The sequence below is a fragment of the Vipera ursinii genome, assembly GCF_947247035.1.
Source record: "Vipera ursinii genome assembly, chromosome: 1".
Classification (NCBI taxonomy): domain Eukaryota; kingdom Metazoa; phylum Chordata; class Lepidosauria; order Squamata; family Viperidae; genus Vipera; species Vipera ursinii.
In genome coordinates, this window is record NC_139512.1 from 138,744,327 (window position 1) to 138,770,499 (window position 26,173).

The window sequence follows — 26,173 nt, forward strand, 5'->3', positions numbered from 1 at the left end:
CAAGATGAATGTAGTTTTATTTCCTGAGGAACATTGATATATAGGAAACCTATTTCTTCCTGAAACATACATACAATGGTAAATAAATTCTTGATAGTGAAAAGATTAAGAAAGCTCTGTTAATTTGCTGTTATTGTGGTAATTGCTTTTTAAAATTAATTTCTTATTACATTCACAAAGATATTCATCACTTCAACAGCTGATAAATTGTCTACTTGTTCTATTAACTAGCATATTCTAGAATGAGAGTGTCAGGTTTTAGAATGGTATATGATGATTTTGTATATAATTTGCCTTTTCTATAAAAAAACATTGTTCTATTTAAAGACAGGTTGTTTTCTAAAGGTCCTGATGTCATATCCTTTCATTATATAATATAATATTTTGTCTTAATAATAAGGCAATGTTACATCCAATGTTGTATCTTTTAATATAGTCATTAGCAAGATTTCAAACAACTACATTTTATTACACAAATGAACCCTGAGATTAAGAAAAAGTTGCGAGATGATATGGATGTACATGATCTGAACCAATGAACTGTGGCCTGAAATGATATCACAAAATGTGCAGCATTAAGTGGAAGGTTAAACCTACTTGCATCTTGGTTCATTAAACGCAGTTAAAGTGCAAATTCCCTCATTCTGACAGTAGTAATCACAAGGGTTCACTTTCTGGTCACAGCGCTGATTTTTAAACCCCACAGAGCATCTGCAGAATTTCAGTAAAATACAGCTAAATAAATAAATATTCTACCTTTTTTTGCTGAATATCTTTTAAATGCAAATACACAGCTGAGAAAAAGCACAATAAGCAAATATGCTCCACTGATCATGGTAAGTCCACACTATTAGTGTTTATTAAATCTTACTGATAGCTTGGGAAACATAGAACTGGCACAGGACTCAACAGAATCAAGTTGATCCTTCTTTTGTTATGGCAGACAGCAAGCAGGCGCTTTGCAGTGCCTGATAATTGCTGGCCAAGAGAGATTAAGGACTATCTCTAGTCTTCAAATATCCATGGCTGAACATTACCTAAATTCTGAACTGATTCAGGTTTCTGACCAATTGAGTACACTGACATTCTATACTTAATAGTGCCCCAATTTATCAGGGTATTATCCAAGACAAAGAAGGGAAGCTAATAATTTCACATGCAGTCACTGCGCCCATATTAGAATTATGATCCTGCCCAATGAAGGCAAATATAATCTGCTCTCATGGAAGCACATGTTGCAGTCCTTAATTCTTGAATAATTTGTAATAAACAAACACATTTGTTTATTCATCATCCAGCAATGATGAATTTGGAAGAATATCATTACATCCAAATATCTGACAATCTTTTCTTATATCAGAACAACTATGGATTATTTTAATGAGCACTCCAAGGACAATGATATTGAAATGTTTCACATACGTTAAAATTAGGACACTCATTTTAAACTTATTTCACACAGAACCTTTTACAAGAATGATATGTACTTTTATAATTACCATAACACAATTGCAATATATGTTTAAAGATTACGTACCAAAAAGTCACATCATATGGACCACTATGATTTAAGAATTAATTTTAAAATTTGGGTTTTAAATGCTTCCTTAGTACAATACTACTTCTAAGTACAATACTACTTAGTACAATACTACTCCTTGCAAATGTTATTCATAAATATATTCATAATATATATATTTATCTTTGAACAACAAATAAATATGCCTACATCTCTAAGTAATGCAGTCTATATAATGATCAAAATAGATAACATAGAAATAGTATCATGTACTTAGGGGTGTCATTCTCCTATCCTTGCCATTGAAAATTGTCAAAACCAAAACCAAACCTGGAGCAAAATGTCATTATCACAGCATCACTCTGAAAGAAGAAATTATGTTGGCAAAGTGGCATTAGGAATCGTGGATATAAAGATGTCCAAATTATTTCATGATACTCACAGACAGACAGGTATATTTGTCTCTATATCCAACTGGCAAGTCGCACCATTGTAGCAATAGCCATCACATAATTGGCAGCTGGTTGCAATTTTTCCGTTTGTGCAGCTATGATTTGTGGGAGGAAAACATGTCATTGTTAACTATGCCACTACTGATGAATGGGGTGCTTCAGTCATTCTATTGTTTTAATAGCATATTAAATTACTTTCCATGGTTAATGAAGAAAGCTATTACAGGCTGCTCAGCTTAACTTAGCATGGTTACTTAATCAGTTGTATGTTTGTTATATTGAACAAAGAGAGTTCAATTATATGTTTGCTATGCTCAACTAATTATGCAGCAAGATCAGAGGCCTTGGCTTAGGGAGTAGTTGTTATAATAGATGTTGAACATTTCGTTGTTCAGTAGTAGTGACCAGAAACAATAGCTTTACTTACTGTTAATAACCTGACAACTTAAAAGCATGCATATTTATATAACACAAGATATTTATCTCACTAATAACATTATTGTCAAGGGAGTAGAAATATGAATGATTTCCATCTCTGTTTCTTTGTTCTCATGCCCTACTGTGGCCAGGCCCCACTGATAGTTTAATGACACAGAAGTAACAAAAAATAATTGATTGTGCAAGACCTGCTAGAGAATATTGAATATGATGTGAGGAAGATTAAAATATTTGGAGAAATGGTGGGCTTAAAAATAAATAATAAAAAATGGCAATATTGATCAAGAATGCTAATGTGGAAGATCTGAAGACATTGGAAATTAAAGCTGGTTTTAAAATTGTGAAAATGGCACAGTACTTGGGGCTGATTCTTACTGATGAAAATTCTAAGATATATAAAGATAATTATGTTAAAAGATGGAAGGAGATAAAGTTACACTTAAACAGATGGGAAAAACTAGATTTGTCATTGATAGGAAGAATTTCAGTAATTAAAATGAATGTACTACCTACAATGTTACTTCTATTCCAGACTATACCGATATTGATTAAATATATTTAAATTTATTTGGCAAAATAAAAAAGAGTTAAATATAAGCTTTTACAGGATGCTAAAGGAAGAGGAGGCCTGGGTTAGATTATATTATGATGCTTGTTGTTTGGTATGGTTAAAAGATTGGATAACTTTGAAAAATGTAAAGTTGTTAGACCTTGAAGGTTCTGACTTGAGATTTGGGTGGTATGATTACTTGTGATATGACAAAGTAAAAGTTAACCTTGGTATTAAGAATGATATCATTAGGCAATCAGTTAGGCATGTATGGTGGAAATATAAAAGAAAATTGGCTGACAAAGTGTCTACTTTGGGTATCAGCCCATGAAGCACTACATAGAAAAGAGATGTTATTAGAATGTAGATAGATGACATATCAAGATTTATCGGTATTTGAAAAAGGGGGACTTAAGGTAACAAGAGAACAACTACTAAGTGAAGGATTTGTTTGTGATTGGTGTAATTATTATAGATTTTTTGAAAGATTTAAATTTAATAAAAAAGTTGTTCTTTTGCAGGAATTAAATCTGAATTGGATATCAAGTTCTGGAGATCAGCACTTGATCGCTAAAGTATATAAAATGTTACTTAAGGTGAATTTGGAAGATGAATATGTCAAAGATTGTATGGTAAAATGGTCAATTTTTTTGAGTATAATGTTAGATAAATGGAGAATGCATGGATTAATAGTTTAAAATTTACTTGGAATTATAGTCTGAAAAAATATTTTTATAAAATGATGTATCATTGGTATTTGATCCCAGAGAGACAAGCAAAAATATATATAGGGATTTCTAACAAGTGTTGAAAATATAATCAAAATCCAGGTACATTTTATCGTATGTGGTAGTTTTGTAAACATGTTAAAACATACTAGATAAGCATAATAATGATAATGCAGAAAATATTTAAACTATAGATATGAATTAAACCTGAAGTTTTTCTTTTAGGTACTATGGATAAACCAACTGAAAAGCAGTCTGAGACACTGTTTCTTTACATGGTGACCGCTGCTAGGATTATACTTGCTAAGCATTGGAAATGAAAATTGATGCCAACTATTGACTATTCTGGTGGGGTTGTGTGGTTGGGGAAAGGAGATGGTTTCATGTGCATGTACCACTTTCACAAATGCAGCTTTGCATGTGTGTGTGCATGTGCATGCTTACCCACCATTTCTGCGGCCCAGTTCTGAATGGGTTGTGGTCTGGCATTGGGCCTCAGACCAAGGATTGGGAACCCCTGGACTAGATAACTTTATAAGAGACTGGAAGCCGTGTGTGGACTTTCTATGTGTTAAATACAATAACAGATGGTTAACAGAAGGATTTGAAGATTAGTGTAATAGTTGAGCTAACCTATTGACTTTTTTTCCTTTTTTACATATATGATGTAATTACATTTGGGCAGACTTGATTATTAAACAGAGTTTTCCTCATCTGACATATTTATTTAATACAGTAGTTTTATTAAATAAGGTTATAACTATTTGTAGACCCATTATGTAAGGGGATGGTTTTTTATTTTCAGCATCCAGCCTGGGTGGATTTTTTATATTTAATGTTTTTATGTTTATGTTTAATGTTAATGTTTATGTTTAATGATAATATTTGGCATTTGAGGCTTTTTTGTGCACATGAATATTTTTTTCTCGTTATTAGTGTTGGATGTTCATTTTTCTATTTTTCCGTTTTGTATTTTATTCTTGTTCATAAAAGAAAATAAAAAACAAAAAATTATGAAAAATGTACTATACAGCATATGTAATCTTCATATGCTCTACAATAGCTAATAAGAGGCAACAATTCTAAAACTGATAGTAATATCAGGTTTATCAGTTTTATTGAAACAAATCGGATATTAACATGAATTTTCTAAAAATGATATTAAAATTTAATTCATGGTAGATTTCACAATAAATTCAAGAGTAGAGTGCACTACATAATACTCTTGTATATATTTTCTCTACCCTTTTAGTTTTCCATTGAATTAAACCTGGCATATACAGATTTTAATTAATTTTTCAAAAAGGCAAAACATAAATATTTTTATCTACAAATTAATTACTATGGGACATTTACAATATGGATAATGTATAATTAAAATATTTTCCCACAATAATGTCTATGCACATATTTTACAATAGCACAGATGGCTACTGCAAATTGTACATTAAGGCATACTATTCTGATTTCATTAAATCTACTGAATTAATTATAGATGTGTTATAGATTTTTGATTAACAGATATATAAAGTTTTCTCTTTTTTACCATATTTCTTACATAGTATCCTAATTTTCATTTCTATACAAGACTGAATAATAGTTCATTTTATATATTTTAAAATAATCTCATTCTAATTCATATCTGCTCAGCTTAATGTAGTTGCAGACAATGCAAAGTCTTGATCTATCAACGATAATGTTGGCTTACCCAATATTTACAAATATATGGAAACTATACATTTCTGGCTATTCAATTACACGATTTATCACAGCTTTAACTTACTTGCACATTATGTCATCATTTTTCTTGTCTATGATGCACTGACCTCCATGACATTTTACACATTTGTCTGTTTCACATTTTGTGCCTTCATATTGTAGAGGACAGAAACATTCTACATTGCCATCATCAGCAATGATGCAAGATTCAGAATTAACACAATAATGGTGGCAAATATCTGCAATGAATACACACATATACATCCATAAGATGCCATACAGTTATCCTCTTATAAGCATATTAATAAGCATATTAATAAATTGATTGAATCAATAGCTATTTTAATAAGTTATAAAGCAATAAAATATTTTTTCTTTATAGGACACATATATAGCTGAACTATACACATGAACACATTTATATTTACTGATTTCAAAGGTATAATCTAATAGATCTATTTGGGAAAATGTTCAAAATGAGTCAAAAATTTCTCAAACATTTTTTAAAAGTCCCTTTTCTCAAATCACAAGGACGTTCCTTTATGGATTTTTTTTAAATATTTGCCATTATTTTTTCCCCTTCCCCAGCTATCGAAGAATGATATCTGATCTAAAGCATGTGGAACATACAGGAATTCTTGTTTCACAATGAAAAAATAAAACAAAAAGGAAACAAACAAACAAAACCCCCTGAAACAAAATATTTTTACAGACAGTGGTGACCTCCCGTTTACAGGCATTAGTGAACCACTCCTGGAAATCTAAGAAAAAAATGAATATATCATCCCAATTTGGCACTCCAGTTCTGTAGTGGCTCAGAACATGTGTTATAACTGTAGTTTTCTCAAAATGAGAACATGTCTTTGTTTTGTCACCATTATAGCCCTTTCATAGGACAATATTGCAATACCACAACATAAATTATGTCTTTAAAGCAATTTTCTTATTATACAATACAGTTAGTTCTCTCCTTACAACTATTCATTTAGTGACCATATGAAGTTACAACAGCACTGAAAAAAGTGACTTATGATCAATTTCACCCTTAAAACAGTTGCAGCATTCCAATGGATCACATGATCAAAATTCAGGTGCTTGGCATCTGGCATGTATTTGTGACAGTTGCACTGTCCCAGGGTCATGTGATCACCATCTGTAACCTTCCCGCCAGCTTCTGACAAGCAAAGTCAATGGAGGAAACCAGATTTGCTTATTGACTGCATGATTCACTTAAAAACTGCAATGATTTACTTAATAACTCTAGCAAAAAGGTAGTAAAAAGAGACACAACTCACTTAATAACTGCAACTACCTCGCTTAGCAATGGAAATTTTGGACTCAATTGAAGTCGTAAGTCAAGGACTACCTATATATGTGTGAAGAGTTTGCAACTGCAACACAATGATCCTGTACTTTTCTAATATTGTCTATCAGAGGAAAAAATTATCACATTTTTATAAAATTTAAATAAATATCATCCCTTTCTCATATTTGTTCATTAATAGAATTGGGTTATCTAATATATTTCATTATTTTAGATAATATTTTTAGATTTTAAAGGTATCACAATAGTATATAACACAATAAATAACTTTGCACCTTTACTTTTACATTTGAATGAATGAATTTATTTCTGCCTGTTTGCAGAGACTGAAACAATTTTTTTTTAGGTAAGTTTCAGGTAAATATATTTTTTCTCTTAATCTGTATGTCCATTTATGCATGATTTATGTGATCTATTATTTTCAGAATTGCAAGCAGCTGATATTAGGATTCATGTTGCTTATTTAACAGAATCACCAGCAATGAAGGATATTTTGTTTTTCAGATATCCAAATTACATTTAATAATTTCCCAAATGGAAGGATGATCAGTTGATTTCAATAAAACTAAATGTGCACAATGCAGATAATTTTTTTGTTGGTCTCATTATTAAATGCAATACGATAATATAATACTTTTTACAAGGTTTTCTATATACTGAAATTTTATTATATTAATAAGTAGTAATTTCCGTCATGACATCAGTCAATTTTTCACATCAAATAGATGGCTGTTTAAAAGTACAATACCAGATATTAGACAATTCTTGAATTTGGTACTAACTTGATACTGAAAAAGAAAAGCACATGCATCATGGCTCTTATAAATATATCAACTATCAAATATAGAACAGGATTTTATTTTATATATAAATGAATAAACATTTTGAGGGTTTGTAGTTTACAAAATTCTTAGTGTTCAGCTTGGTTGTTTACTTGCAGATGTTTCATTACTTGATGATGTTACCTAAATAACCAAGCTCAGACAGTACCACAGATTCCATGGTTCAGCCCTGAGCTATAGCTTTTACATTTTATTGTATTGAAACTTGAGAATATATCAAGTGAAAATATCTAGCAACTGAACAATTGATAGCAACAACTGGGATCCACTAAATTATATCCCTTCAGAAAATCAACTTTGTCACATTATTGCATGGTGGTGAGATTCATATTTGCCACAGAGAAATCAAAATTAAGTTTGAACACTTGTACTTGTAGCTCCTGGGACTAGTGTAGCAACAACAGAACCTGACAGTAAAAACCTAAATTTTAGATGCCTTGGCTTCTAATGTCCTGTAATTCTATGATTAGGCTCTACAGAGACTAAGGCTTTAAATAAATTGAGAGTAGGTGCTACAATTGTATTTAGAAGGCTGAAGAAAGCAGACAAGTGGAAACTGACTAAGTTATTCTAGAATCTTGGCTTCACTAAAATAACCGATTGAACTTCCTCTTCCTAAATGATCTAAATATACCCACATTTTTTGTGGAGGAAAAAGCTAAGCCTTGTATTTCTGTTCATGTTAAAATTTGTCTCAGGCTCATTATATATAAACCTTGGTATTTGTGCATACATATAGACATGCATGTATACATATACTACAAACGTGGATATATAAGAATACTGCAACCTCTCTAAACTGTATTCCTGAAAATGGAACTGTAACATGTAAGATGAGAACAATGTCAGTGAAATGTATTTTATTTTTCCCAGTACTGTATAATAATAGGGATGTATTCCAGATACTCCATCTAATATATTACTTCCAGATGCTACATCCCACATCTTAATTTTTGAAAGCGCTTTAAAATTATGTGTAATTCTTTCCTTAGGTTTTTAAAATGCCCCACCTTTTTCCTTGCTAATAATTTTCATAACATTTTCCGTCAAAGTTTAACAGAGAGCACAAAAATAACCCCGCTGAACTCAAAAATGTTTTTTTCTGAATAACTGGAGGGGTCTATATTTCTATACTTTTGTGTTATATTCTTAAGAAACAGGCTATGAGTCACTGATTACCATCAAGAACATTCATATGATTACTTTTAGAGTACTCACTATGAAATTGCAGAACTTCTTGTGTGCCCCCAGAATTCATAATAGCAATGTAATAAAATAACAAATGTCCATAAATTCTTTACAAACATTTTGATTAACCTGGTATCTAATGACACTTTAAGAAATCATAAATGGAACTCTGATCTTATTAATAAGTCAGATTACATCAAAGTTTAGGTATACAAGTGCTGCCATTGAACTTCAAAGAAGTGCTTTGTCTTCACTTTCCCCTTACATATTAATTAAATGTACAGCAGAAAAGAAGATTAATTTATTCATAATTCTATTGTTTGAAACTACCTTCTCTCTCTCAGTTTTGGTCTGCACTGCATTAAGAAGAAGTTAATAGAATTTATGGTGAAAAAGACTTTTTGTGTGTGCGTATGTATTCTCATTTATTTTTCATAAGGGTACACAGCGAACCTGCACTACAATTCGAAGAATAAGGTAGTGCTAGAATGAAAAAGCACTTTTTATACTCTCTCTCTCTCTCTCTCTCTCTCTCTCTCTCTCTCTCTCTCTCTCTCTCTCTCTCACACACACACACACACACACACACACACATTACTAAATCACTATACACACACACACACACACACACACATATATACATATACATATACACATATATATATACATATACATATATATACATATATATACACACACATACATATATATATATATATACTGCTCAAAAAATAAAGGGAACACTTAAACAACACAATGTACTATATTTAATAGTAGGATGTCTTATCTTGTGTTCCCTTTATTTTTTTGAGCAGTACATATATATATATTCTGGATGTACTGTACAGTATGTTGTCAAATGATTGATTTTAAAAACTGAAAAAATAGCAGTTCAGTTCTTCTGATTTTTGTTAATTATGCTCCACTTATTCTGTACTTACAATCTTGACATCGGTCCCCTGTATGTTCAGGTTGACACTGACAGTGGGGCTGATTTCCAGCAGTGACAGTGCACGTTCCTCCATTCTGACAAAAATGATCGCAGACTGTTTTATTGCAATTTGGACCTGTAAACCCCAGTGTACAAATGCATGCAGGTCTTCCTACAAGACAAAATGAAATATCTGGTAGGGTAGCTCTACTTATGTACACCTTTCTGATTCATACTGCTGTGTTATAGAATATAGATACTGTAAATCAATTGGCACCATAAAACATCTATAAATATTTTAAACACATTTACTAGTAATCCTCATTTAGCAATGATAATTTGGACTGGAAATTGATTGTTAAGCAAAGCAATTATGTGTGTTAGAGACCTGCAAAGGTCATCATTGCAAGGATTGGACATAAACCTACTTTTCATCATTGTTATAACTGTAATTGGCTACTACATGAGGTAGTCAATGAATGAGAACTACTGTATATGATTTAAAACCCTTGATTTTGCTTTTTATAATTTCTTTAAAATCCATTACAATAATTTGTTTTATCTGAAAATAGCTCATATTATTTTGAGTTTTAATTACATTTTCCATATATACGTTTCAATTAACTGATGACATTTTCTGTGTTCAGATATTATTTTACCAAATCTGAAGAAAATGTACACATTTTAATTAAAGCTATCCATAAGATCCACAATGGAATTTCCCCAAACAGTAAACTATAAGAAAAGAATGACTGAATCTACAATTTGTCAGTGGAATTTATTCAACTAATTAAAATTTGTGTACAGATAATGAGTCTAAAACTTACAATTCTTTTATCTCCTCATATAGCAAATAATGCCTTACTGTGAATTTAATTATTTCCCGTTATAATAATTAGCAATACTAATACTAGTAATATAATAGTGTATTTACAGACTGATTTCCAACTTACAGAAAATCAAACGACAGAGCAACTTTGATTAAGAAGAATATCACCCAATAATATGTAAACATTGAAAATGTATCGACTATAACATAAATCTACTAATCAAATATATTTAACATTTGAACTTGTACAGAAACAGGGCATAATAAAATTTAAAAAAAAAACTTTCATCGGAATGACTGAGGATTGAGCCATTAGTAATTAGTTTAAATAATCATTCTGCAATTTAATTTACATTTGATTGGGAAAGTTTTAGTAGGTAAATAAGTAAATAGGCTATAAAATAAAAACCATCATTATCCAGAATTATGTTCTTCAGCTATTTAGCTATTTGATATCTTAATTTAATCATTACTAATCTCTGCTTTTTACTTTTTAATCCCCATTCACTATCCAATTCAGAATTAGAATAGAACAGAGCTGGAAGGGACCTTGGAGGTCTTCTAGTCCAGCCCCCTGCTCAAGCAGGAGAACCTACACCATCTCACACAGGTGATTGTTTAGTCTCTTCTTAAAAATCTCCAGTGATGGAGCGCCCACAATTTCTGGAGGCAAGCTGTTCCACTGGTTGATTGTCCTCTGTCAGGAAGCTTCTCCTTAATTCCAGGTTGCTTCTTTCTTTGATCAGTTTCCAACCATTGTTTCTCATCTTTCCCTCTGGTGCTCTGGTGAACAACATGACCCCCTCTTCCTTGTGGCAGCCCCTCAGATACTAGAATACTGCTACCATGTCTCCCTTATTTTTTCTTTTCTTTAGACTAGCCAACCCCAAGTCCTGCGGTCGTTCTTCCTATGTTTTGGTCTCCAGGCCTTTGATCATCTTAGCTGCTCTTCTCTGATTTTTTTCCAAACTCTCAACATCTTTTTTGTGATATGATGACCAAAATTGGCTGCAGTATTCCAGGTGTGGTCTTACTAGGGTTTTATAAAGCAGTACTAATACTTCATGTGATTTTAATTTATTCCTCTGTTTATAAAACCCAGGATTGTATTAGCTTTTTTGGTTGCTGCTGCATACTGCTGGCTCATAGTCAACTGATAATCCACTAGGACTCCAAGGTCCCTCTCACAGTTACTGTTTTTGAGCCAGGTCTTGCCCAATTTGTACTTGTACCTTTGATTTTTCCTGTTAGATGTAAAACTTTGCTTTTCTCCACATTGAAACTCATTTTGTTGGATAAAGCCCATTGTTTAAGCTTGTCAAGATCTTTTTGGATCCTGAGTTTGTCTTCTGGGGTTTATCAGTAGGGTCGAATCCTGTGAGAGTTATTTGTTTGTTATTTGGTTCAATTGGGTGGAACTTTCTTTCATACGTTAGGATTTAGCTAGAGTTGCCTCTAAGTTCCTAACTTTTTCCTGTAGTAGTTCACATAATTTGCATCTAATGCATGTATAGTTTGGCTATTCCTTTGGCATAAGCACATACATGGAACATGTATTGCCTACTACAATAGTATCAGTCACCTGTTCCATGAGTTTGTTGTTTGAAACTCCCTCTTTTTGGTTGGTGGATGTGCTTTGCTGCTAGCCTTGTTTCTAGCTTCTCTGTTCTGGGTAAGTATGCCTATTTTTCTATCCTTTTTTTCTGCCTTTGTGCTACCTTGTTATTTATTTAACCTTCTTACTATTGTGTTAGTTTTATTTAGCCGCCTTACATGCCCAATTCAGTACAACCTTAAGTGCAAATACTATACCCAAATCCTCCTACAACCTTTATTGGCCAGCCAATATAGTTAACAGGATATCAATGAAATATACTCTCACAATCATTTAGTAAACTAAGGGAAAACTTAGTGGGGTGGCATGTATTTCAGCTCTCTATTAAGATAATCTAAGAGTATAACCATTACACAAAATCAACTACCAATGAAGGAATATTTTACCAGTCAACTTTTGCCCTATTCTACAAGTAGTGACTATGGTAGTAACCTCTGCAGTATGCTCTCTACCTAAAAGATTAAAAGTTGCATCAAATATGGATGGGACTTACAAAGAGTTTTTCACATCTCAACCATTTTTTAGGATCCTCATCCTGCTATCTAATAGGCACTCATTCTTTGTTGCAATTCTTTCCAAAAGCACTAATCTGCTGTGAAGAATAATCTTTTCTATTACCATTATAAGAGAACATATACGGTAGCTGCCCTCATTTCTTGTCAATTAATGTTCTGACATAGTTATCTGTATCCTGGAGTTAAATATATGTTAAAAAGACATATATGTTATGTTTTAATGATTGTTGAGCACATTCAGCTTATTAGACAATCTCACTCTGTTTTTTTGCCTGTACTGAATTGCTGAATATGCCAGGTTAATCAGTTTCTAAGAAATAATTTCATGTGTCTTTAATATTATGAGACAAATTTGAAGAGAGGTAGAAACACCATATTGTTCTTCAAGTTCAATACCTCAATTTGTTACTTTAGGTGAGAGTGACTTTAACATTAGCTATACTGGCCCCTCATGACTCATTTGGCATTAATAGCAGGCTAACATTTTCATCACGGAACACAGAAATATTAAATCAAATAAAAATCTTTATTGCAGGCATTGACCACTGCAAAAATAATGTAAAATTATCTATCATAAATTAGGGAACAGGTAGCTAGATTAGAATGATCTAATTCAGGGGTGTCAAACTCAATTTCATTGAGGGCCGCATCAGCATTGCGGTTGCCCTCAGGGGGCCGGGTGGGTATTGCCAGGGTGGGTGTGGCCTACTGGGTGGGTGTGGCTAGAGTGTGTATGGCCTACTGGGTTGGCGTGGCCAGCTCTACATCGTTTGCATCAAGGGCGCCTATGGGGGCCTGGGCAGGAGTGGGACTGATCTGAGGGTCTCTGGCGGACGAAGGGTCTCTGGGCCAGGGCCAAGGCAGTGGGGGCCGTTCCCTCACTGTTTCCAGGATGGCTTCGCGGGCCACATGAAACCACTTCATGGGCCGGATTTGGCCCCCGGGCCTTGTGTTTGACATGTCTGATCTAATTGATCAGAACTATGCAAATTTTGAGGAATAACTGTAAATCCTTGGAAAATTTCCATTATGTTTGTAGTTGGTAAGAGGAAAAATGAGTGCCTGAATTGCAGTTCTGTCAAATCTGCCATATAACCCTTGACACTGGACGTGAGGTTTCTACACTCTCATATTGCAGGGAAAATGAGGAAGCCATTCCTAGCAAATTTTCTACATGTCACTATCACTTTTTTCTAGAAGAAAATCAAAATCATATGGGTTTTAGTGCTTTATGCCTTAGTCATAAGTCTCAGAAATTTTAATGGCTAATAGTAATGATATAACTACAGAATAACTGTTTTCCATTGCCTACAATAAATAAATCTATAAATAAATAGAGAAAATTTAAAAAAAAAAATATTTACCAAGAACCGAAGCTATGCATGTTCCTCCATTCTGACAATAATTGTTACAATGGTTAACTTCACATCTGTCTCCTGAATAACTTGGCCAACAATAACATCTTTGGTCACCTTTTTCATTTATAACACATCTACCTCCATTTTCACAAGCCAGCTTACAAGTCTCATCTGTACTTAAGATATAAACACAAAGGTCATGACAGGAAATGATTATCATTATCATTGTTCGTCCAGGAGATGAACTTAAAGAGCCAGAATAAAGAAACTGCTAGGATAGAAGAGCATTAATGGATACAAGATCCCTTGCAGCCATCCAGTCTTGTTCGCTGCTCATAATTCCTATGAACAACATATTCAGCTGAATTTTTCAGCTCAAGGCCTTGCAACTAGTAAAGTTCTGCAAAGCACTCTGCTAAATAAGTCATATAGCACATTGGTATAAGCAAAACATCATTCTTGAAGCACTGAAGTAGCACTAACCTCCAATAACCTTGACATAGTTCCTTTGAAGTCTCTCCTAGGTATTCTGAATTAACGTTCTGCATATGCAGGTAACACTTCAGTTGGAATCAGTTGCAAAAAGAATGGTTATGGGGAACTGGCATGCCGAGCTGTGAAAGTTACCAAGCTTTCGAGTATTAAAGCATTAAAGCTATGAATATAAGTGTTTTGTTTGTGCCAGTTTTCTTTGTAAATTCTTTGCACAAATCTAATCTTAGTATAATTGGTACAGCAGATTGGTGCACTGATGTTGAATTAAAATGTTGTAGCAGCATCATAACAGAAGTAGATTTTTCCAAAACTGATAATGTTCAGATGTACTGAATATGCAACTCCCAACTGTCATATTAGTAAACTGCAATATTTATTTCTTTGCCAACTTTGTGTCTTTATATTTATATGTGGAAACTGATGTGGTTATTATTATCATTGTTGTGATTCATTTGTTTGGTTTTAGCCTCGCTATGGCTGTTTTGTTCATGTAACCTGTAAGCTGCTTCAAGGTTTTTGATTGTAGAAGAGCAAAAGCATAGTATATAAATAAATAACAGAATTGAGAGGTGCTGTTGTCATTTAAAATATGTAAGCTTAGTGGGAGGGAACTTCAGATCATAGAATGCAACTTTTAGGTAGATTTAACTTTAAAAGCCAACAATTTAAAAGCCAGGTACTAATCAGAATGAATATCATTTTTCATTTTTTACTTTAATAAAATGCATTCATTTACTTAGATGTTAGACATTGAAAGAAATATAAAAATAGAGAATTTAGCATCATTTACTCATCTACAATTACTTCAAATAAGAATAAGTTCTTAAACAACTGTCAATGCCCACCTAATATGTTCAAATCACTGCATTTTCCTTTAAACATTGCTTTTCCTTCCGGACATATGCAAGCTGCACCTGAAGGATTGAGTAAACACAGGAACTCACAGGTTAACTGCAGACAAGGATTGAGAGCTATTTGGAAGGAAAAAAGAAAGAAGCATAATATGGATTATTTTTCAAGTAAATAATGAATTAAGAAGCAAGGCCCTTACAGTATAGACATTAGTTTTAGCCCTGAGCCTGTCCCTCAGTCCCATTAATACAAGAAAAGGGAACAACTTCAGATGAATCCTGATCCTCTGTTTTCAAGGACATAAATGGATTTTCAGACAAGAAGTGATAAGCAATTTGATCTCCTATAGTTTATGGGAGCCATAAACTCAAATACAAGAAACGGTTTCATGTAGTGGTTAAGACTTTAAATTAGAAACTGGGAGAATTATGAAGCCAGATGGGTGATCCTGAGACAGTCACTTCCTAGGAGGGAGGCAATTGCAAAACATTTCTGAAAGACTTTGCCAAGAAAACGGCAAGGATTACTTCAGGCATCACCAAAAATCTTATTCCTAATGCTATCCCAAGTTCTCCCAAATAGTTCATTTACTAAGTCCCTAAAATCTTATGTGCATGGGAAGGGGAGAATAAGTTATATATTTATTTTGTATGCTATTTTGAATAATAAAATATTTTATTTTTCCCCTGAAAATAATAAAATATACTCACAATGTATTTGTTTGTAGCGATGTGAAATCAAGGTACTTTTTGTTTTATCAGTCTCCAAGTTCAAATATTCTACAGCACCATGGCCAAATTTTTGCACTCTAAATGCACCATTTTTAGGTCCAGCTCCATATATATAGTTCTCAAAAATATCAATTCTATGAGGATGTAGTAAGCCTTAAATAGGTAAAAAGAAATACACATTTCAGTTTAGATGCAACATGTCTGTACCAACAGAAATGATAGCATTCATCATTCAGTATTTTTAGGGTGCACTGCAACAAAAAGGAAGGGTGAAGCTTTTATACCTCTAGTCATTTATATTTTCTTTCTTCTGAACAGGGAGTTCTTATCAACAGAACACATGGAGAATCTGAATTAGTTTTTACATTATAGAAAGTTTCCTCAATTAAAATAATTAAAATAGGAAAGGTATTAATTATTATCATTTTCTAATACATATGCAGAGGCATCAAAAGATACAAAATCCTATAAACCTTACAATAAAGAATAATCCTTTGTCCCTTTGTTCATTGACTTCAATTTGGTTGGAAATTAAAAAAAAACAACTCTAGGAGAAAACCAGATCTTGGGGGATATGCATATGCACATGAACAGAAAGACGTACACACATATATGGAGTGAATGTTTTAAAAAATCTACACACCCCTATTAAAATGCCTGGCTTTTGAGAAGTAAAAAAATCAGACCAAAATAAATCACTTCAGGTTTTTTCCAGCTTTAATACAACATATAGACTGTACAATTCAACTGAAAAATGAATATACCTTACCAGTAGGGGTCCTTAGGCAAAGACTCCTTAACACTTCACCTGCCTACCTCAGATATGAGAGTCAAAAACTAGGAGAGTCATAATGGCTCAGATGGTGCCTAGAAGTATCATAAGGTCTGTATCAGATGTTGGGGAACCAGGATAATCTGACAATAAAGAGGTTACTGGAACAAACCATGAATAAACAAAACAAAAGAACCTGGAATTGATGGAATGCTACTACAAGAGCAGATGTAATGAGATATGATATATGAAGCAAATGGAAGAAAACCTATATCTACACAAATTGAGAAACAGCTAGTGACCCAAGCGTCAGCATAGGGAAGAGAAAGCTGTTCTCACAACTAGATAGGCTAATTATACATTACATCCTGGACTCAAGAAAACCCAGAAGAAGAAGTATATGTGCAGCCAATGCCTAAAAGTGGAATGATATTGCCACTCCCTACATTACAAAACACATAAGTTTATATGAGGTATAAGATCATAGATAAACAGAATTCCAGAGTTGGAAGGGACCTTGAAGGTCTTCTAGTCCAACACGCTGCTCAGGCAAGAGCCCCTTTACCAGGGTCAGCATCCTTAAATACTCAAAGAGCCACTTGGAGCTGTTTCCCAGAGGGGGGGGGGGAAACACTGGGAGCCGCAAAACACTCACATGTGCACATGCAAGGGGGGGAATTTGATTGAAGAATTTAATTAAAAGGAAATAGAGGCTGATGTGCACGAGTTCTCTCTTTCTCTCTTTCTCTCCCTCCCTCTCTCCAAACTTCTGCTCACCTGGCAAGCTGGCTTCCCTCTGTTCTGGACAAGCTGACACACATTCTTATTGGGCTGGCTCTCCTGCTGCTTCCTGCTTCCTGTGGAGACGCAGCAAAGGCAGGAGCCCCACCCAATAAGCTTGTCAGCTTCTCAGAGAACAGCGTGAGTTACACACACACACACACACACACACACACACACAGAGAGAGAGAGAGAGAGAGACAGAGAGAGAGAGAGAGAGAGAGACAGAGAGACAGAGAGACGGAGAGACAGAGAAGGAAAGCACAAATGCCTCTCTATGTCTCTGTCTCTCTCTCTGCAAATGGCTGGGAACCGCAGAAGGCTGAAAGAGCTGCATGCGGCTCCAGAGCTGCAGGTTGCCGACCCATGCCCTATACAATTCTGGACAAAAGGCTGTCTAAACCTTCCTTAAGAATCGCCAGTTATCTTAATTTATTTTGCTTATTTGTAAATTTAAAATTTATAAACTAGCTAAACAGTCAATCCTCATGACCAATTACTAATGCTCAGTGGAGAAGTATATTCAGATAGTATACTTGAAAATGCCAATAGAGCCCTCATAACAATCCTTAGTAATGCAAACCAATAAACTGTATACATTACAGCCTCTGTAATCCTGGAGGTGATTGATTACACAATCAAGGTAAGAAGTGGTAGATTCACTCCCATCCCCTGGAAAATGAGGTTAGAAGCTAAGATCAAGGCAACTTGGAGAGAAGTTAGTAAGCTGGTGGAACTACTTGGCTACTGAAAACAAATACCAGCTCCTGCTTCCATGTGAAGCCCTAGAGACTGCTAAACAAGGTTTTAGAGCACTGGCTACTAGTTTAAGAAGATATATTAGAGAAGCAGAGGTCAAGAAGATAAATGTCTTGTTCTCCAAAGAACCAACTAAAACATAATCCCAAGTGCAATGCAACAATACAGGAATAGCAGAGACACAAATAGTAGAAACTGAACAAAACTGAAAGAACATATAGGAGAAAGAAAAGATATGGCTGGATAGTAATAAAGAGACAAAAGATAATTAACACCAATGGAGTAAAACTACCAGGTCATACCAGACATAGAGCCTAGCTACAAGTACCTTGATATCCCACAGTCATATGGCAGCCAGAAAGACAAGATAAGGAAGACAGCAACTTCAAAATACCATCAAAAAATAAGGACCTGAAGACCCAGCTCAATGAAAAGAACAAGATCCACACCATCAATCATCAACACGTATGCCCTGCCAGCTATTAGATACCTTGCTGATATAGTGAATTGGCTCAAGAAGGACATGGAGGCTGCCAATGTGAAGACCTGGAGGCTCCTCATAATGTATGGAGACTTCTACCTGAAGCCCAACACCCAGAAACTGTACAGCAGCCAGAAAATGGGCAGGTGGAGTCTGAGGAGTGTCAAAGCTACTGTCCAGAACAAAACCCAGAGTGTCCACATGAGTAAGATGGCACCCATTGATACGGTGCTGAGAGAATTCCTGAGGTAGCAGCAGATATGGAAGGACGTTTAGACAAAGGAGATACTACAGGAAGACAAGATTCTGTATGGGATGTACCATCAACAGATAATGGAAGATAATGATCAGCACTGAAGCACTGATCATAGCAGCACAAGAACAGGCACTAAGCACCTTTAGAAAGACCTCACAATGTAAGATGCAGGCAGGAACAGCATATATTCAACAGTCCAAGCAAGTAACTGCCATTGTGAACAGGAACATCTGTGTAATGTATAGTCTAGACCCGCCCAAATGGAAGATTCCACAGAAGGCCTTTGAGAATAACAGGGCTAAGATCTTGTGGGACTTTCAGATCCAGATTGATAGGTAGGTACTGGCCAATCAATACTATCACAGATATTGTGATAGTAGACAGGACAGAAGATAGCGATGGTCATAAATGTAGTGGTGCAAAGTGACAGCAAAATCAGGAAGAAGGAGTCTGAGAAGCTGTAGAAGTACCAAGGCCTTAAGTAGGAATTAAAGAGAGTGTGAAAAGTAAAGGTGAAACTGGCTCAATGGTGGTGTGAACACTCAGAGCTGTGACTGCAATGCTGAAAGAATGATTCCAAAAGATCCTGGGAACATTAGAGCTCTCTGTCCAGAAAAGTGCAATGCTGGGAACAGGTAAGATACTGAGCAGAACCCTCAAACATATATATAAATATATACTTACCTTGTTTGCTGCCAACACATATAATTGAATCAGAGCCATCAAAACGAATACTGCCAATTATTGATAATTCAAAATCAGCCCAGAACAAGCGTTGACTGAAGTTATCAACCACTAGACCTGTAAGCATATTATTTAATAATTTGAATTTAAAACACTGCATAAGAAAATGATCTTCTAGTCCTAGATATTTTTACATCACTATACAAAACAATAGGTGAGGTGTTCTTCTAGATTTGGATTTCTCCATAGAACACTGCAGTTAGTCCCAATGTGCAGATAGTTATGTAACACTTGACATTTCACAAAGATGCACAAGAACAGTGGCTACAGTGTTTGAGCATGCAGTTGTTATATACAACAACTGCTTGATGCAAAAGTATTTGAGAAAGAATTCTGGTATAAATCAGGAACTGCCTATACAGTAGTTTGTATTTGGATGTTACAACATTAATGGAATAAACGAGGACCTAAATTAGAGGTAAAAATAAATTTGAAGGAAACCCCTCCATCCTTAACACTTCCTAGACTACATATTTAAATTGAAAGTCATGTTTCTAGACTTGATGCAGTTCCCAGTTGCAAAAAATGAAGATATTAGAAAAAGGTTATCAGAAATACATGCTACTTAAGAAAAACTGCTTTCCATCACACTAAATACGCAAAAAAGTAGAAAAATTCAGATACTAGTATAAAATGGATACAAAAAAAATAAGAGATGGTGGTAGAAAATGTATGCTAAAAATTAAGCAAATTAAAATGTATGCTAAAAAATGTAAATGTAAATATTTTTAAGAAGATTATTTTTTAAATCACAAATATAAAAGGGAAAAAGATGGAATTAACTTAAAGAAGAAAAACATGTAATGAGAAAAATCAAACTTACCACATTCATTTATTTAACTAAATTGGCTACAAATTTAATAAAATAAATCTATTATAAGGTTTCATAAAACCACTATAAGGTCTAAGTAACTAAATGATGACATATCCAGAACCAATGAATTGATCATAATAAGTAAGTTGAATATTATTGAATTCCTATATTTTGTCTGCTCACAACAAAGTACTACACTTTGCAATATTGATTTCACATTCAGCATTAATTACAGTGGAATCAATGTACATTTTCCAAAGTAAAAATTTGCTTGTAATGAGTATTACTGAATTCTAATTCAGACTAAGATTGGCCATGCTTGACATCTGATTTTCACTTCAGAACAATCACAAACATTACAGCTATCTACTGTACTTTAAATCAGTTCCAACTTTTCCCAGGATCAGTGTGGACATTTAATTTAGACTTTGTTCAATCTTTGATAAAAGAACTTTTAAAAAAACTCAGTAATACAGGAGTTTGTTCAAAGTGTTGCAGTCTGCCACTGGTTTGTTAATATTTTAAAGTACACTTGATTCATACACTGTAAATGATACGTAAAACTTTTATGTCAATACTGAGAACACTTATGTATGCAAATAAGAATAATAATTGCTCCTAACAACACTAGTACATAAGGGCAAAAACAGAAATAATATAACATTGTATTAGTCTTTCTTATTTCTCAGAAGGATTCAAAACACAATCTTTTTTAATTGCTTGCTTTGCTACTGTAAGTCTCCAGTATTTCTCTGATTCCTAGGATTTCATTCTATACCAAGGAAACTTATGTATAGTATTCTATAGCAAAAATATCACAGATATATGTAGGATGTACAGATATCTAATGCCACAGTTTGTATAATATATGTATAAATGTACTTACAAAAAGCTGTAAATTTTTCATGCCACTTTCTTAAAGTGTATGTTTATATTCTTTGCATAACTTTTATATATTACACCTACATTCTAAAATCAATATAAAGATTGTTAGTTAGGTCAACTCTGTTATATTGTTAAAAAATGTTTCCTAGTAAAATTCGAGTTTAAGGAATGGTTATAATTTTAGGATTATATCACACTGAAGGACATTGTTTACTGTACAATTAAGAATGATGTGAATGCATTATTTCCCACATTGTCCATTTTTCTTCTTAGTCACATGTGAAGATAATTGCTTACCTGTATCTAATATTATCAATGATTGATTGAATAAAACATTAATACTAATTTATCTGTATAATGAACTTTAACAATGTGTATATTATTAATTTATTTGTATGCTGCTCATTTTAATAGTCAGAAAGCAGCAGTTGTGTAATCCTTTTTACGAACCTGTTAGGTTAGTAAGGAAATATCACATGAATTGATTTATTTTTCTTATTTTAAAATCTTTTATTTTATTTATTACCTTATTTTATTATAATACAATATTTGAAATTAAAAAAGATGTAATGGTCAAATGCAGCTATAACTTATTTGCCATTATGTATGGAAATTTTTAAAATTGTTTCTTTTGCAATCAAAATAGTCAGGCACAAATCAAAATGATGGAAACAGGATGAACCGTTCATTGCCCAACCAGTGAATGGATGTAAGTCATGTACTATGTGTCACAACATTGTGGTGCACATTTCATTTCTTATTTATTTAAAAGATTGGTATGGCTACTTATCTTAAAATGCAACTCTGGGTGGATCATTGCCATTTGCCCCACTTAATCCCTCTTGTAGACACCTATGACTGAATTAATAAGCATCAAAAAACAAGTACTATATAGTTGTATATATTTATATTGTTGTATACATTGCAAGGTTATGTTATCCTAAAAGTATAATCTGTGACAGTTGAATAACAGAAAAAAATGATTCTGTGGAAAATACATACTTGCAACATCAAGGGAGAAAAAATAGAAAAAAAGTAATTCTTGCCGCATATAGAAAACAATACAAAAAACACAGAATCAGGATTATTGCTAGGCTGCAATATAGCCCAGAATAACTTAATATTTTTAGCTGAAATGGAGTCCATTAATATATAATGTTTTATTAAAATTTAGTTGTACCTGTTGGTCTTTGTATATTTTTTTGTACTATTATCCTCCTCAAAGTACCATCCATCGCTGCTTCTTCTATATGAGAACGATCTCCAATTACAGTCCAATACATCATGCTGGAAATCCCAAACACAAATCACATAGTACTGTTCCATAATACTTAACACAAAGAGCCTGTTGCTATTGGTCAGTTTATTCATTTTGGGTCCTTCTGAGAATTCACAAAGCTACCTATTTATTTTGAAACTGAGGAAACTCTATTTCATGAACCCAAATGAAAAACGAATGAGAATAATGCCCAGACATAAATCCTAGACCATGTACATGATAGCTTGTCATGGAATATTTTAATATCTCTGGTTAATTATGGATGGGCTATAATGTTCTTACATTACATTATATGTATTGCATTATATGTATTACTTTATAAACATTTACATAGAATAATAAGCTAGGGATGCATGATAATAAGCCAGTGGCTCTTTTCTTCATTTTGTAGTATCCTCGGTGTAAAAGCCAGGGATTCCTTCTTCTAAAATTGCCAATTAGTGGTGTCTTCATAAGATAGATTTATTTTTGTCTTGTTCCCTGAATTTAAACATTTATATGAGAAGTCTCACATATTTTCCCAAGGCATAGGGCACAAATTTACCAAGATATGGTTTGTTTTGTTTCTAAATAGGAACTGCTAGCCACTGTCTGAATTGTAATAAGTGGACCTTCTATCTAGGCAGTATAGATGTAATCTGGTTCAAGTGAAACAAGTAGTGAAAACTGAAATATATGGGACAATATCAGTTTTGTGACAAAGCTAAATGCAGTTATTGCAGGCTTTGCAGTGGTCTTTAGTCTGACTTTGATCACTGTCCTTTCAGAAAAGATCTATAACTCTGGCCCCCAACTTTTCAATGCTCTCCTGTATATTAGTTTTAGTATGAAATATGTCTGTTTCAGACTTCTACATATTCATATTTCTGCTTTTTACCAGGCTCCATTGGACTATTCAACTGGCTATTATTTAAATTAAAATGTTAAAGTCATTCTCACTGATCGCATAGGAAATTTGCATTTTGATAATTTAAAATGAGAGTTTGTCAACAAGTAAAGGAGCAGGCAAGAAAGGCCTAATTTTCTTCTCTGTGAAGAGAAGGACCAAGCAGACACAGAAGCTATGTCTTTCCAGAGGCATTTGCACTATACAATGCCTAACATAAAGGGACACGGTGGCTCAGTGGGTTAAGACGCTGATCTTGTCGATCAGAAGGTCGGCAGTTTGGCGGGTTGAATCCCAAGTGCCACGTAACAGAGTGAGCGCCTGTTACTCATCCCAGCTTCTGCCAACCTAGCAGTTCGAAAGCACGTAAAAATGCAAGTAGAAAAATAGGGACCACTACGGTGGGAAGGTAACAGCATTCTGTGCGCCTTTGGCGTCTAGTCATGCTGGCCACATGACCACGGAGACGTCCTCAGACAAGCGCTGGCTCTTTGGCTTTGAAACGGAGATGAGCACCGGCCCCTAGAGTTGGAAACGACTAGCACACATGTGCAGGGGAACCTTTACCTTTTACCTTTACTATGCCTAACATAATGCCTATCATAAAAGTTCTTGTTAACAACATACCCTTTCAGAGGATTTACAGCAATTGCATATGGTTCTCCTGCCATATTTGTAAGGAGTCTTGTACAGTTTGGTCCACTTATTTGTCCCACATTGATGGAATATCTTAAACTTGTCCAATGAGTTGTATAATAACTAAACCAATGCATTCTGGAATGATCAGTCCAATAAATGTTTCCAGCTATCCAGTCAACTGCAATGTCTCTAGGGCGTTTGAATTCAGGACACTAGAAAGAAAGCAAAAAAAAAAATATGTTTAAAATTGGTCTGCTATATATTTATTTGACCTGATTGGTCTATAAAGAAACCTAGCGCTTTAACATTGACCTTGGAAGAACATTTAAAGTATAAATATTTGTATATTTTATTAGGCTATGATGACTTCAAATTTATTTTCTCCAAAAATACTTTATGCTTCATAGATTGCCACAATTGCTTTGCATATTATATTTCTTTGTCTTCCATATAGTTTCTAAGCCATTAAGGTTTTGCAATTGCCATTTCGTAATTTCTTTATGGGTATATACAGCAAAGGATAGCTCTAAAGGGACCATATAGTAGCAATGATACTGCAAATGGGATTTGCAGTATCAATTGACAGGGTTAGGAAACAGGTGAAAAAACTCAACCAATCGACTGAAGGAGTGCACCACAACTGTGCAGAGTTGAACTCGACTCAGCCTCTTCACTTGCCTCCTGCAGCACACCTTTTCACATTTAATTTCTGATTTCTGATTGACCTCATGCAGGCTGGACCGGGACAGCTAAAGGGTCAGATGTGGCCTGGGGGACATAAAATGCCCAGGTTAGTTGTAGAAAAAGTTGTTGCACAGCAGGTTTGTAGGGTTCTGAATGAAGCAGATTGTTGTCTGGATCCCTTTCACTCAGGATTCAGGCTTGGATATGGAATTGAGATAGCATTGATGTCACTCTTAGATGACCACTGGCAGAAGCAGGAGGGGGGTAGTGCATCCATCCTTGCTCTTCTTGACCTCTCAGTAGCCTTCTATACCACTGATCATGGTATCCTTCTGGACCAGCTTGAAAGTTGGGGTTTGGCAGCACAGTGTTGTGCTGATTCTCCTCCTTCCTCTGGGGTTAGTACCAGTTGGTGTTGACAGGAGGCTCCAGTCCTGCCCAGCTCACTTGAAATTACAACAGTGCTAAATAAAGAAACTTACAATCAGTGCCTAAACTTCGGATGTTGCAGCGCTCCATGGTCATGTAATTGCAATTTGGGCACTTGACAATCAGCTTACACTAATGATGGATTGCCAAGCACCCTGAAATTATGTGATTGCCATCTGCAATCTTTTTTCCTGGCTACCCCACAAAATCAACAGGGAATTTAGTAAGGAAGATAACAGGCTGCAGTCGCCTGGTTGATTCCTGGAGGTTGGTGAAAACAGTCCATCCTGAAATCCAAGCTTGGATTTCGGCTTGCATTTCAGGATGGATCTTTTTCAGCCATTTTTGATAGCAAAAACACTGCTTCATTGATTTTGTCCCATGCTGGGTGGAATCTCCTGTCTATGAGGCTGGTTGAAAATGGACTCCAGTGAATCTCTCCACTAAGCAGCATTTTTGCTGTCAAGGAGGCTGGGTGAAAATTGACTTTTTCACTCTGAGAATAAAAAGTCTGCCTAACAGATTTATTTTGCCTTGTATTGGGCAGAATGTCTCCAGAAGATAGGAGGGAAATGCAGCTCTGGGTTGGAGAAAAGAAGGTTGAATCTGCATGGAGAGGAGCTGCCTGCCCCCCTTCAGCAAGCTGGGTTTTTTCTTCTTCGCTTTTTTCATTTTAATG

At 34.4% G+C, this 26,173-nt stretch overlaps 1 protein-coding gene across 1 annotated transcript in view; it reads right to left on the reverse strand.

Moving 5' to 3' along the window:
• LRP1B (LDL receptor related protein 1B) overlaps window positions 1-26,173 on the reverse strand; it is a gene marked incomplete at both ends in the record, with an annotated part of 936,568 nt that overhangs the window by 17,135 nt on the left and 893,260 nt on the right. The window contains 10 exon segments of the mRNA XM_083348746.1: window positions 598-711; window positions 1,962-2,066; window positions 5,471-5,645; window positions 9,702-9,863; window positions 14,015-14,179; window positions 15,349-15,474; window positions 16,066-16,239; window positions 19,819-19,935; window positions 22,758-22,864; window positions 24,370-24,593. Of these exon segments, the coding sequence (XP_083204872.1) occupies window positions 598-711; window positions 1,962-2,066; window positions 5,471-5,645; window positions 9,702-9,863; window positions 14,015-14,179; window positions 15,349-15,474; window positions 16,066-16,239; window positions 19,819-19,935; window positions 22,758-22,864; window positions 24,370-24,593 (1,469 nt within the window).